At 44.3% G+C, this 15,670-nt stretch overlaps 1 protein-coding gene across 1 annotated transcript in view; it reads left to right on the top strand.

The window, feature by feature from the left end:
• LOXHD1 (lipoxygenase homology PLAT domains 1) overlaps window positions 1–15,670 on the top strand; it is a 310,109-nt gene that overhangs the window by 149,149 nt on the left and 145,290 nt on the right. The window contains exons 15-17 of the mRNA XM_074952316.1: window positions 1,427–1,587; window positions 4,316–4,402; window positions 10,337–10,472. Of these exons, the coding sequence (XP_074808417.1) occupies window positions 1,427–1,587; window positions 4,316–4,402; window positions 10,337–10,472 (384 nt within the window). The remainder of the gene's footprint in view (window positions 1–1,426; window positions 1,588–4,315; window positions 4,403–10,336; window positions 10,473–15,670) is intronic.

Genomic DNA, 15,670 nt, shown 5'->3' with positions numbered 1-15,670 from the left:
TAGATCTCACCGTTGGGAAGCTTTTCTTGCTGTACAACCAAAAATTTTCCTTCCTTAATTTCATTCTAGAACCCTTTGCACCAAATGATTCCTGTCTCTCTTTGGTGCTTATATCCAGGAGAATCTCTGCTTACCAAACCCTGCTTATGAGAACCTCCTTGCTATCCAAACACCCTGTGTCACTTGATGTGGAGGGAGGTTTGGACAGGAGATGAGTAGGGTAACAGCCTGAAGACTTCAGATTTATAGAGCCACTAAGATCTGCAAAGATGTGGCAAATGCCTGGGGAACTTCTAGTCTCCTCTGACAGCTCCATCCAGACTCTGTGCTTGGTTCCTTCTTCTTTGACCCCTTTAGTGCCTTGGCAACCAAATAATCACTGGGTTTTGCAGTCTGTTACTGTCCAATTTTTATAAGTTCCTGGCTAATTTGATTTTATGAATTACACCTGTGCAATGTACAACTACAGTAAGGCATGGATCTATGCCACTCCAAGTGTTGTATACCACTGTTATACCAAAGGTAACTCAACCAATCAACACCCTTACTTTGCAGCTAATTTGTGTGCAACAATTTCATTGGTTGAGGGAGACTGCACACATGATGGATTAGTTGGTCCAACTGCCACACCCATGTACCCAACTGCCACACACACAAATCAACACAAATCACCCAGCACAACCCACCTCATCTAGACACATATCGACACAATCATTTAGACAGCACAACCAGTATACACATGTAGCCCCTTATGGCAGCACACACCGCTTATTCGCTGCCTGCACAAATCCACATAACCCTCCCAGCATACCACAACCCTCATACAACAACACAACCTTCACACACTATAACCCCAAACTCACATAGTTCCTCACCACAGCACACACCCCTCATTTGCTACCCACACAAATCAACACAACTCTCCCAGCACAACACAACCCACACACAAAACAACCCAACCACCCACACAACAGCACAACCAGCACACAAAATAACCCCACACATCACTCCGAAGCCTAGATTGTCTGTTAAATCAGTGTGAAGTGATAAAAACAGACACAAGCATGGCCAGGAGCTCTTTTGGTCTGTTACTGTCCAGTTTTTAAGTTCTCAGACATTTTTGGCTTTTTTTACACATGTGACTTTACAAATTACACCAGCACAACAGCACAGGCTTTCAGCTGCTACTTATAGTTTAAAGGGAGTCACATGGTTAAATCTCCATGCAATGCATGGACTGTTATTCCTGTATGACTATAGGTACCCAATTATCTATATACCTAAGAGGATAAAAGGCCTGAATTTTCCTCATATAAATACCCAGCCTCCTCTTGTCCTAGTGAAGTTATAGGAATGTTTTTACCAGCATGTTTTGATATTTTTATTTGCTGTTTTGTTTATAAAATGGTTTGAATCTTCTTTGTAGAAAATCCCTGGTCACTTTGGATCTGGACAAGTGACATTAAGAATGCAGGGACAGATGCCAGCATCTTCCTCCAGATTTACGGAGACAAGGGGAAGTCAGATGAAATGAAACTGGACAACAATTCAGACAACTTCGAATCTGGACAAACTGACAAGTTCACGGTCAGAACTTTGCATTTGTGGTGGAAGGACTTGACTGCGGTTCTCTTAGGGCGAATTTTACCCCTTTGCAGAGGGCCAGCAGCCCAAGGCCTATACACCAATTAAATCCCACTTTAAGCTTTGGACAAATCCTCAGCTGATGTAAATAGGTATAATTCCATAGACTTCCATGGAGACACGAAGATTTACACCAGCTGAGAATCTGGCCCAAGTTCTTAAAATAGGGCTTACGGCTGTTCCGGCGCTGGTGACTTGAAGTAATGATTGCGTATTGATTGCGTATTGCATAGTATGTTCCCTCCAGAGCTCCGGGCTACATCCTCAGGTGACGTAAATTGGCACAGCTCCATTGACTCCAGTTCATTTGCTGCACCCATTTCTGCCAGTGGAGGAGATGGTCCATTATGCCTGCAGAGGGGAGGAACAAGCACAGTACCTCCAGTGGTGCTGGGGTGCGGGGAGCTCATGGACCAACAGCTCTTGTTAGAACCTTGGGAAGAGCAGTCTATCCACATTCCATGCAGCACTAGCCTCTTTGCGCTTGCACAAGTGTGACTGTCATGGCTATTACTATGCTTAGGAATAGTTTGTGTACAGTGCCAAAAAGTGCTCTGGGCTCTATAAAGAACAAGTAGCAGACAAGGTTCCTGTCTCAAATAGTTTATAGTCTTAACCTGGCCACGTCTCCCGTCTCCTTGGACATGCTCCTCAAAGAGTAACCAGGACTGATGTCAATATTGCCTGCAGAGTTGGGGTTGGGTAGGAGCTTCCTGTGCATGCTAGTACCCCTAATTCCTTGACATGCTTGCATTTGACTGGCTACGACACATCCTTAAAACTTAGTTATGGGTTGTCCAGAAGAAGGTTAAAAAGCAAAGGGTTACTTACCCTGTTGTAACAATAATTCCTCTATCTAGCTGAAGCTGTAGCCTTCTCACAGAAAGAAGTGCATATGTTTTGGAGGCTTTGTTTGGGGAACAGCTGTGGAGGATTCAGACAAGAATAATGCCGTGAGATGAAGGTGCTCCAAATTTTATAGCTGACAGCCCTTATTCAGATGACTTATTCAGGGGACAGTGGATTCTCCTCAGTGTCCAACAGTGAACAGCTCAGGCCAATACAGGAGGATCTGGATGACCTTGTAAACTGGAGTAATAGTAATAGGATGAAATTTAATAGTGAGAAGTGTAAGGTCATGCATTTAGGGATTAACAAGAATTTTAGTTATAAGCTGGGGATGCATCAATTAGAAGTAACAGAGGAGGAGAAGGACCTTGGAGAATTGGTTGATCATAGGATGACTGTGAGCTCCCAGTGTGATATGGCTGTGAAAAAAGCTAATGCGGTCTTGGGATGCATCAGGAGAGGTATTTCCAGTAGGGATAAGGAGGTTTTTGTACCGTTATAAAAGGCACTGGTGAGACCGCACCTGGAATACTGTGTGCAGTTCTGGTCTCCCATGTTTAAGAAGGATGAATTCAAACTGGAACAGGTACAGAGAAGGGCTACTAGGATGATCCAAGGAATGGAAAACTTGTCTTATGAAAGGAGACTCAAGGAGCTTGGCTTGTTTAGCCTAACTAAAAGAAGGTTGAGGGGAGATATGATTACTCTCTATAAATATATCAGAGGGATAAATACCGGAGAGGGAGAGGAATTATTTCAGCTCAGTACCAATGTGGACACAAGAACAAATGGATATAAACGGGCCACCAGGAAGTTTAGACTTGAAATTAGACGAAGGTTTCTAACCATCAGAGGAGTGAAGTTTTGGAATAGCCTTCCAAGGGAAGCAGTGGGGGCAAAAGATCTATCTGGCTTTAAGATTAAACTCGATAAGTTTATGGAGTAGATGGTATGATGGGATAACATGGTTTTGGTAATTAAATATTCATGGTAAATAGGCCCAATGGCCTGTGATGGGATATTAGATGGGGTGGGATCTGAGTTACCCAGGAAAGAATTTTCTGTAGTATCTGGCTGGTGAATCTTGCCCATATGCTCAGGGTTCGGCTGATAGCCATATTTGGGGTTGGGAAGGAATTTTCCTCCAGGGCAGATTGGAAGAGGCCCTGGAGGTTTTTTGCCTTCCTCTGTAGCATGGGGCACGGGTCACTTGCTGGAGGATTCTCTGCACCTTGAAGTCTTTAAACCATGATCTGAGGACTTCAATAGCTCAGACATAGGTGAGAGGTCTATCGCAGGAGTGGGTGGGTGAGATTCTGTGGCCTGCATTGTGCAGGAGGTCAGACTAGATGATCATAATGGTCCCTTCTGACCTTAGTATCTATGAATCTATGAATGATTGTCCCCACATTGGTTTCTATGCAGTCCTCCTCATCTGGAAAATGTTGGCTCTGATGTTGGGGCTCTAGGTGTGCAACACCAGGAGAACACAGTGTATGGGTGTGTGTCAGTATCCTATCTAAGGCAGAACTCCAAACTATGGCAGAAAATTCTACTCCATGCCGTGACTTCAGTGACTTTCATGACTAAGGGTTGCAGGATTCCAACCTTACGTTATTTATCATGAAAGTAAATTCATCAAACTGTCATTGCAGTGTAGAGAATGAGACCTTTCTAACAGCATTCATTCTCAGCTCCTGTTCTTCCTCCTGTCGACCCTCATTGGAAGCTGTGGATTACAGGAGGTTTTAAAGAGCAATGTATGTGCCTTGCTGAGTTATGTAATGTGCCGTTTTGGGTATGTTTGTGTTTGTTTATGTAGATTGAGCTCCCTGATTTGGGCACATTTTATAAGGTCCGGATATGGCATGAGAAGAGGAGTCCTTTTGCTGGCTGGCATCTAGACAAGGTGAGATGATGGAAAGGCAGACTGCACCTGAAAAAGCCAAGTCCGTTTCAATGGAGCAAGTCATCCTCTCTTGTCGCCAAGACAAGAGACATTTTACAGACAATATGCTGTGCTAATGAGCAAGTAGTTGCATTCAGTATGCAATGGTCTGATATTAGGAGTCTGAATTGGTATCTCCATTTACAAGAGTGTGTGGAGCTGCTGTGCAATGGATCAGGATCTGGGGAGTCTGCATGGAAGGTGCATGCACTCTGCATATAGCAGAGCACAGCTCCACTGGGGCTCCCTGCACGCCTTTGTCTAGCCCAGCTGTGTGGGATACCAAGTGGAAAAGAGGGAGCATGGCTGGTGGATAGGCTGCTACAAAGGCACACTGAATATTGTCCCCTTCTGAGTAGGGGTGCGGGTGCTGCAGGAGATACCACAACTTTCCAGTGCAGTAGTAGCTAGAGAGTGACTCCTGTTGGTGTTTCATGGGTTTTGGGAGAGGATTCCTTCTCCTCTCAGCTCCATGGCAGTTCCCCTCCTACCACCCCACCCCACCCCACCCCAGTATTCAGCCCAGCCACTTTGGCTGTCAGGTTGCAAGAAAACTTACCCTCAGAAATGGGAACTGTTTCCAAGTCCTTTGTTTAATCTGAGCCGATTCCCGAGGAAGTTTTGGTGCTGTGCTCAGGTCCTGATGGCAGGAGGGGAGAGAGGAGTGCCCCTCATTGTTCCTAACTCCCGCCAAGTTAGAGGTCCTGGATTTTACATATAATTCTTTTATCACTAGCCAGTCTGAGGACTAGAAGCTAGCCCAGTCTTCATTGCAGGGGACTAAGATTTCAGTGGGGATTTGGGTCTCCTGCTACTTCATGAAGATGACATGTTGGGTAGCAGGTGTGGAAAGGAATGTGTGTAGATCAGCCCACTCTTGTAGCATTTACTGTGATAAGTAAGCCAAGGAATAGTAATGGGGCAGGAGGCCAGCGGTCTAATATTCCTGTCGAGTGCAGTCACTGCAGAAGATGAGAGGCATGGAAAATGGCAGCACCCAACAGCCTGGACTTCAGTGCCTGAAGGGTACATCCCTTCTCCCCGTCTTACACAGACAACTATATTCCCCCCTTGCCTGCAGTATAGATGTGCTTTCCTGGGGCTCTCAGACACATTATCTTATGCAGCAGGACCCGCAAGCAAGTGCCTTCCCAGCCTGTTTTGGCTGATTGTTAAGAGAAAAAGATTCCTAACAGCGAGGTCTGGGAGGGTGTGACACTGTCTCCCAACGGATAATGCTGGAAGCCCCACGCTTCAAATCAGTCATTTACATCTTCAGTGAGGGAAACAGTACAGGCTGTGCTTTAGAGGGCACCCCTGTCCTGTCTGGGGGGATAAATGATAACCTAGTAAAAAATCTTTACTCATTTCTTATTTCTCTCACTCAGCCAGCACTAGTTCTCTTTGTTACTTATCCAGCAGGAAAATGTTCTTGTGAAGAAGGGTCTAGTTTGTTTCTCCATTACTTTGACACTGATTATGATGCTGTCAGCCTTTGCCTAGGTCTGGAGGCATGGAGTTCATCCCTAAGCTTTATTCTATCAGCCAAAAAATGCAGCATGCTGTCACTAGGCCACCAGACCAGCTCTGGATCGCTTGGAAGATTGTGCCTAAGAAAACATTCATTTTACACTACAGCCATAAATAACAGTGATTCACCATTTACCATTTAATAAGGTCACATTGTTTATTCTTTAGTATCTCTAATGCAATTGGGCTGGACTCTGCCCTCTTTCACCCTGAGGAAGCTGTACATGCTTAGGCAGGTTCTATTTGAGCTAGTAAACTGTGAAATATTACAGATCACACTAGTTCTGAAGATACATGCAGAGTTATTCATGCTTCATGAGCCTTTGCTTGCTGTCGCTTTTTCTCCTGAAGGAGGGGATGATGCCGTACTGAGGAGGAATCCCCATTTTGTCACTCAGAGGGACTCCATTCACTCTCTTCACTGCCTGCTGAAGCAATAAGTGGGGCTGCTGTGGGAATATATCATCTTTATATCAGATGGAATGGTCTTGTCTTGCTCCCGCCAGGACACTCCCTCATTTAAGTGAGGGACTCTTGAGTAACCCCAGTGGGCAGCTAGGAATGTTTAGAATGGGTTCTGGAAGGTTATGTATTCAGTCCTCCATCACAAGGGCAAGGAATACACCGTGGGGAATGATGGGATTCCAGAGGATCCTCAGCTAGTTGCCTTAAGATAATTATTGGACTCTGGGAAATGACATGTTCCCACAATAGATTTATCTCGGTGGGCCGTTCTTTGGAGCATAAGCTGCAAATGCAGCCTCTTTGTGGAACACCTGAAAGAATCTGGATGTCACCAGGATTCACTAGACCTGGTGGGACCATTTTGCACTTGACCATTTCTACATTTAGTGCAACTGAGATGTCTATCCTGGCTTCTGCCCCAGAGTCCGTGTGTTACAGTGCCTGGGTTCTGGACCATGTTGCTTCACCATAGCACCACTCAACTCAGCATGTATGAAGTCGGCAGCACCACCGAAACTATCTACTGTTGGGTTTCATACTGGCACCCATCACCGTAGTTTCTGAGTGCCTCCAAGGTCAAATGAATTGGCATGGCAAGGTCCCTACTGGAGTTCATGGAGTTTCCAGCTCCTCCTCTTCACTAACAGGAAGATCTGTGTTGGGTAACTTTTTTCAGGGAGTGTGGAAGGTTGAGGATTTTTTTGCATGGGGATTGTTGTAACTATCATTCTGGTCAGTCTTTATCAAACAGAGAAGTCTTGCAGCATGAATTTACAGGTAGTCAGATTCTGGGTGTCCAGTCTTCTCTGCTAGTTTGTTCCATAGCTATTTCCCTTGACCAAGAACACCTTATTTCCAGCTCTCTCACACTTCTTCCTGGCTTTGTGATCTGCATTGTCTCAGAAGACTAAAACTGCAGCTGTCTTGGCAGTTTGTAGATGATGATGTAGTCTCTAATATAACTGGGACCTAAACTACTACTAATGTTCAAGGTCCTGAACTGGAAGTGGACTCAGACTGTGAGCCAGTGGAGGGACTGAAGCACAGAGACCTAGTCTACAGAGAAGCCAGGCCTCTACATTTTATACAAGCTGGAGTCTTTGTGTTGTTTTTATCTTCAGGTTCAGGTTCAGGTGAATTGCTGTAACCCGGCCTGGAGGTGACAAATGCATAGATTGCCAGGGCGATGTCCTTGTCTGGGAGGAAGGGGTGGCATTTCTTAGCAAGCTGGACATGGGAAAAAAATGTTTTTTGTCATGGATGCTAGGTGATCCTCTAGGGTATCACGATGTGTCAAACAAGACCCCAAGGTCCCAGATCACTTTCTGATGAATGGGGATGAAGGGGTGTGTGCCTGCAATGGGAGATGATGACAATCTCCCAGCATGTTCTTCAACATGTTTAACCCTGCTGACCAGCGTCACTTTGGTCTCACCTGGTTGAGTTTGAGCCTGCTACTTTTTATCCTGGAGATGATCTTTTCCAGGCTTGTGGCATCATAGCAGCAACAGGACTAGTATGCAGATGGTGCCTCCTTCCCCTGTGCCATGTGGCCTTGGGGAAAGACTGCAGAGAGCAGCCAACCAGAGATTCCAGCTGGGAGGGGCAGAAACAGCCCAAGCAGGGACCTCTGGATCAGAGCAGTTTCTACAGATTTAACTGGACATTCACCTCCCTGTGCCAATTGGCTGGTTGTTCCAACCCTCCCCCTCTCTCCCTCACAGTCTCTTGACCTCAGCTCCAGTCCACATCTGTCCCCCTTACCCTCTCCTCCTCGGCCCCCTTCCTTTCCTTTTCTTTCTGTTTAGCTGATCCCCTCCTAACTAACTTCCTTTACCCCCCAAATTAGTGGAACTAATATGCTGATTATTATTATCTATTTGTATTGCCAGAGCACCTAGGAGCCCCAAGCACGGACCAGGACCCCATTGTGCCAGGTGCTGTACAAACGCAGAACACAAAAACAGAGCTGACACTCTAAGTCTAAATAAAAGATGTGAGACAACAGATGGATACAGACAGACAAATGGGGGAGTACAAGGAAACAATGAGGCAATATTGGTCAGCGTTGTAGGCAGTAGTATCAGCACACCAGCCACCTCTAACTATTGTCAAGTTTTGTGTAGGCCTTACAGCAAAGGAGAGTTTTAAGGAGATTTTGAAGGAGGATAATGAGTTAGTGATGGGGAGCTCCTCCCAAGTGGGAGGGGAAGTGCTGGAGAAAGCACAAAGATGCTTGTTTGACAGCGTAACAAATGGGTGATGGAGGCTGGAGTCATGGGCTGATTGGAGGCGGGAGTCAAACTTTCAATACTGGATGAGAGATAAAAAGTAGGGTGGGGTCAGGTCATAAAAGGCACTGAACGTGAAAACAACTCGCTTATGTCTGATGTGGTAGAGCAGGGGGAGCCGGTGGAGGGATGCCGAGAGAGGGGTGACACAGTCAAAGTGATGGGCTAGAAAATGATCTTTACAGCAGCATTCTGAATGGATATGAACATAGCAAGATTGCATTTGTCCAGGCCAGAGAAAGGGCTGTTGCAGTAATCATGACACAAGGTGATGAGAGCCTGGACAAGAACTTTAGCTGTTGTGGAAGGACAGGAAAGGCTGTATTTTAGCAATGTTATGCTGAAAGAATCAGCAAGATTTAGACGTAGCCTGGATACGAGGGCTTAACGAGAGGTCCTAGTTGAAGATGACCCCCAGGTTTCAGGCATGACTGACTGGCAGAATGGTGGAGTTGTCTGTGGTGATTGAGAAAGGAGATAGCAGGGAGGGGTTCGGAGGGAAGATGAAGAGTTCTGAGATGATGGGAGCCATGTTTTAGCTATGTTTTCCCACCACCACATTGTTCACTCTGCTTCTGTTTTATACTCTTACCCTCACTCTGTGTCTTCTTGTCTATTGATATTGTAAGATCTTCAGGGCAAAGACCATCTACTACTCTGTGTTTGTACAGCACCTAGCACAATGGGGCCTCATTCTTGGTTGGCCCTGAGGCCCTATGTAATAAACACAGGTAAGTCATGTGGGTTGCACATTTGTCAATGAAACCATGTAGAAAATGTTGAGGACAGCAGTTCATGACATTTCTTATTCCATGAGACTGCTGGGTGGGAGGTCTTCACACTGGAAGATGGGCTGGACTAATGAAGGAGGAGAAAAGCTACTCAGGGAAAATGGGATTTTTTTTCCTTCCAAATTCGGAGTATCAGTAGTACTTTAAATAGTTATCCTCGTTATTTCTTAGTAAAGATAAGCCCAAGCTGCGAAGTTTAGATGGCCTTTCAGCACTGGACATTATTTTCATCACCAAGCCACCACCCTCTCCCCATTCATATCTCTCTTACAGACTCACATCTTCATGATACACAACCCAACAATAATAGTTACATTTAAACAAAAATCCCAGTCATTCCACCCAGTGTGTCTTGCCTGTTCTGCGTTTTTCTGCTTTGAACTTGCAATCTGTATGATTGCATGAATTATCTGTATGTTATCTCTATGTTGTCTGTATAGTGCTGCTGGGTGTAGTGTGAGCACATAAGAAATTCTGAATAATAATGAGCTTGATCAAAACTTTTTTCCAAGTTTTTTGGGGGAGGGCAGATGTGATTGAGTCAACGGTTTTGCCTTGAGGAGAGTGGAGAAGAAAAGGAATGAAAAGGACTCAGATTTGACAGAGGTTAGCCTCTTTGTTCAATGTCCTAATTCTGGTAGGTGCTCATATACCACAACGATGAGCATAGTATGCAAACCTGAATAGGTTCGCTAATTATTAATACTTATTCCTTCACTGCTCTGAACCTACCCTTCCTCCCCTAGCAGAGCTTATTGGGAGCTTGTCATTTTTGTTTTTAAGCCTGTGAACTCATGTGGTGTTTCGGTTTAATTAAGATAACTCTGCTGAAAACGCTGACAAAAGAGAAATATACATTCAACTGTGGCCGTTGGCTGGATATAAATGAAGACGACAATGAGATCATCAGGGAGCTCCCTGCAGAGGGACCTCTAGTGACTGAAGTCATGCCAGGTAAGAATCAAGGACTCCTTATAGAGGCTTGTTTAGTGACTGAATAGAAATAAATCCTCTTTGTTTCAGTGATGCACAGATAGACCTGTGCAATTCAATTAGCCTCTTTTTTTGGCACTGATTTTCCAATGGGATTTTATTTTTGCACCATTAACTGCACAAAGTGTTTGAAATTGTAGGCTCTGTTTTGAGCCGACTTAACAATAGAGATGGGAAAGATCAGGCCAGAATACAGTTGTTCCTTAAAGTATATTTTCTTTCTTCTCATGCAATTTCCATTCCGTTTTTAAATGGAAAGTACAAGATTTGAATATTTGTGTGTGTATAAAAATATTGAAATGAGGTCTAAAAAGTTTTGTAAAGATATGTATACCAAAAGGGTGTACGCTATCTTTTTATACATACACACACACAAGGAAATGGGCACCTTTCGTACATGCAAGTACTCAATATATGTTTATCACCTGTAGCTTTAATTAAGGAGCTTAACAGGACTCCATTTATTCAAGAAGAATTCCATCCTATTGCTTTTAGAACTGAATCATGAGTACAACCTCTCAACTGTATTTCGTAAGCATTAAACTTACTTAACAGAGACTTTCCGTGGGGGAAGGGAGGAGGATACCTCACATCTACTTGCTGTGGGGTTTCCTGTACCTTCTTGCTCCTCTCTAGCATCTGGTGCTGGTCATTGTTGGAGACAGGACACTGGACTAGATGGACCATGAGTCTGATCTCATATGGAAATTTTGATCTCGTATGGAACTCAGTGATCTGTAAGCAGCTGAGTGCTCCTCTAATGATGAAGAATAATTGTAATTGCAAATGTTATTAAAATGTCACACTGGTTTTTAAATTTATTTTTAATCAGCTATGAAGAGGAGGCCTGAATTTAAAAAGTTTATTTGTTAGGGAGCACCTGGTGATGCTGTTTTAGTTCTACTGTTCACCTGAGTTTCAGGCTTGAGCATTTAATGTGCCTAAACTTGCATGTAGGTGTCTAAGGGCTAGATTATGAAAGACTGTGCTCAGAGTAGTTATTAATGGTTTACTGTCAAACTAGGAGGATGGATCTAGTGGGGTCCTGATAGGACTTAGTCTTGGCTCCGGTACTATTCAATATTTTCATTAATGACTTGAATAACAGAGTGACGTGTATGCTTATAAAATTTGTGAGTGACACCAAGCTGGAAGGGGTTGCAAGCACTTTGGAGGGTTCAAAATGATCTTGATAAATTGGAGAACTGGTCTGAAATCAATAATATGAAACGCTATTAAATGAAAAATACTACACTGAGGAAGGAAAAATCCAGTGCACAAATATAAAATGGCGAATAACTGACTAGGTAGCGGTACAGAGGAAGAGGATCTGGGGGGTTATAGAGGAGGGTTATATCCATGCGTCAATAGCATGATGCTGCTGTGGAAAAGGCAAATGTCATTGTGGAATTTATTAACAGGAATATCACATACAAGACATGGGAAGTGATTGTTCCACTTTACTCAGTACTGCTGAGGCCTCAGCTGGAGTACTGTGCCCAGTTGTGGGCACCATACTTTAAGAAAGATGTGAACAAGCCAGAGAGAGTCAAAAGGAGAGCAACAAAAATTGAAAGAGAATTAGAAAACATGGAAGGTTGAAAGAAATCAGGCATGTTTAGAGAGGAGAAGGCTAAAGGGAGATTTGATAACAGTTTTCAAATATGTAGAAGATTGTTATAAATAGGATTGTGATCAATTGTGCTCCATGTCCACTGATGGTAGGACAAGAAGTAATCAGCTCAGTTTGCAGCAAGGGAAATTTAGGTTGGATATTAGAAAAAAAAATTAAACTCTAAGGATAGTTAAATACTGGAACAAGTCTTCTAGGTTGGGTGCGTTCATGGCTGATTCCCCACTCTTGCACTTCACTGCAAGGATTTTAAAAATTAATACTGGCCACTCCAGGCTTGTATTAAACCACCAAGGTTACAGCTTTTCTCTGACCTTGGATGGGTAGATGCTGCCACCACCCAACTGCAAAAACCCCTTTGAGAACCCAGGAAGGTGCACTTGGGAATTCCTTCCTGTGGAGTACCCTCAAGCCCTTTCACCACCCTCACCCCAACCCGGGGAAGAGCTGAGAAGGAAAACAAAGGAAATCAGCTGTTGCCACCAGATAATTAAACAACGTGTGCACAAACCTCTTAGGACACAAAAAATCTAATCCTGTTCTTAAAAAAGGTAAATTTTATTAAGAACAAAAAAGAAAGAAAGTACATCTGGAAACTTAGGCTATTGCTAGATTTAAAAAAACCAAATACAAAAATTAAGAATCAAGAATAGCTTCCTTGAGGGCCAGCTTAAAGGTTACAAGCAAAACAAAACCACCTGGGGTTAGCACAGAGGAGTCCACAAACTATAAAGAAATAAACAGAGATAAACCTAATCGCATCTTCCTAGACATTTCCTGATCTACTTATGTATCTGGGATTTTAAATGAGTAGTTTCTAGGTATGATCTGATGATTTTTCATACCTGGCCCAAGCTCTTACAGCATTGCTGCTCCCTGTCCCTTCTCTCCGGGAGAACCAAACAGACAGACAAAGGGAAAGTTTTTTTTCCAATTTTAAAAAGTTTTAGCCTTCCCATTGGCTCTTTTGGTCAGGTGCCCACTCCCTTCCTTTTACCTATGAACTTTTTAATCCTTTACAGGTAAAGCAAGTAGAGAACAGCTACTAAGAGGAATTTTATAGCTAACTGGCTGGCTGGGGGTGCATAAAAGAAAGCTACCCCTTACCCCACTTCATTTATCACAGGTGCAGAATCCCTGTCATTGGAACAGGGTTAGATAAACACTTGTCAGAAATACTTAAACACACTTAATCCTGCCTCACCCCTGGGGGATGGACTGCAAGACATCTTGAGGTCCCTTCCAGCCCTACATTTCTATGTTTCTGTGATAAAATGCTTTGAGGTCCTCAGCTGCAAGACACTACAAGGTGAAAATTTTTATTGCTGCTTCTTTAGGGCTTGAGAAGAATGTAGGCGTTATATGTATTATCGTTAGGACTGTTATACATATATCTGTGGGCTTGGTGGTTATTGTATTTGCTGGTTAATGGGTAACAAAGAGTTAAATCAGCCTTAGTTAACTTTGCAGGAACCAAAACTCAATGGCTGGAGACAGCCCCAGTAATCTGTACTCAAACAGACAATGGAGGTGATAATGCCTTTGAGGTGTACCTCCACTAATGTGAAATCAGCATCTGGATGGTTTCACAGGATGAGAGCAGGGAGAGATTCCAGTTTAAGGGGGTTTTAGTCCGAAACTCTCAAACAAAGAGCTAGAAAGTGGTTAAAAAGCTGTTCCTCTGAGGAGACAGGGAGACACATGGTCTACAGGTTTCAGAGTAGCAGCCGTGTTCCAGAAAATCAGGCTGCAACTCGGTTCCCAGGAAAACAGGGGTGGGGGTACCGAGGCTAAATCAGGCCGGTCCAATTGCATGAGGCAAATGTTAAATTTAGGTTAGACAACGTATGTTAGGCTGTTGTTGTTGTAACCCTTTTCCTGTGTTCCTATGGATGAATAAATTATAACAGCACTTGCTCTGCTATAGTTAAGATTAAAACCTTCTTTCTGTTTAAAGCTCGACTGTTCTAAGTGCTCTAAAATCTATATGGTTAATCAGATTACCTTGAAATTTGGTGTGCCTTATGGGGGCATAAGGTATGGTCAGTGAGCTATATTTGTGGCCATTTGACTAAAGGGTTCCTGAGATACAGCCCCCAGAAAAAACAGCTTGTCTTAAAGTTGACACATTCTAACAACATTTTTTTTTTTTGCTCACGGAGAGATGTAATCTCTGATAATCATGCCAGGATCTCAGACACACGAGGGTGACCACAACAGAGTGCATGGTATCAACAGTCCCTTTGTCGGAAATATAATCAAAATGTTATTTCAAAAAGAGTTTACTTCTCCATTTAGGCATGCTAAATCTCATGGGTTTATTCATATGCCTAGCGGATTACACTGAGCTTGTGCAGAGGGAGAGGCTAACTATCTAGAAAGACACCTTCCCATCACAGTACCTGGGTGACTCTGACGGTATGTTACAGTCATTTAGTCTGAGCTGTGCCTTATGTACTCTGAGTTCAAATCCATCCAAGGGCAGAAATCTGAAGTAAAAGAAACAGCATATTGCTCCAATCTGCCCCTATCAAAGGCGGGTATTTGTTTTGGGGACATGTTATCTGAATACAGCAGAATAATCAAATGGTGCTGAAACTATTTTTGGAAAAGAAAAGAAACTAAGCAAGCAAATGCTGGTTGAGAGGGGAGGGTGATGAGGGGTAGAAGAGTAAGTGGGAATGGGGGAGCTGGTGAGGGGATGGGGACTGGGGCAGTGGGAGGAGACGGTGGGACACTGGGAAGGTGGACATGAGGGTGAGTGATAAAGTGAATGGGACAGAATAGGGACAGGTGTGCTTGTCAGCCCCACATTCCCCTCCCATGTGTGTGCCATGATCTGCCCCCCCCCCCCAGCCTATCTACACAGGTATAACCCCATTTCTTGCTCCCATCATGTGAGCTGTGTTCTGAAGGGGGCTTGTCTGTCTGGGGAGTTTGAGTTTCCTCTCCTTATTTTCCCATGTGAGCTAGGATATGGGAGTCCCTGTCCCTGGAGGAGTCTGAGACCCTCACCTGACCCTCCTATCTATCTGAGTCGAGATTGGCATTTCCCAGCCAATGGGAGCTGCGAAGCTGGCACTTGGCGTGGAGGCAGCGTGCGGAGCCCCCTGGCTGCCTCTGTGCATAGGAGCTGGAGGGTGGACATGCCGCTGCTTCTGGGAGCCGCACGGCGCCATGGCAGGCAGGGAGCCTACCTTAGCCCCACTGCACTGCCAACCAGATTTATAACGGCCCCATCAGTGGTGCTGACCGGAGCCACCAGGGTCCCTTTTCAACTGGGCATTCCAGTTGAAAACTGGACACCTGGCAACCCTAGATACAGCCCCAGTAAAAATAGAAACCCCCCTCCCCAGCATTTCATTAAGTTCACAGCCTCTAGCAACTTTGAAGTTTGAAACCCACCTTGGACAGAAATTTGAGAATGATCTGTAAACATCTGGGGAAATCTGCCTCTGTCAAGATTCTTGTTTGTTTGCAGGGGGACGTTGTTTTGTTTTTGAGAAATGTAGTCTGAGGGCAGCAG

This window comes from Natator depressus, chromosome 5, assembly GCF_965152275.1.
Source record: "Natator depressus isolate rNatDep1 chromosome 5, rNatDep2.hap1, whole genome shotgun sequence".
NCBI lineage: Eukaryota > Metazoa > Chordata > Testudines > Cheloniidae > Natator > Natator depressus.
This window is presented reverse-complemented; position numbering and strand designations above follow the sequence as displayed.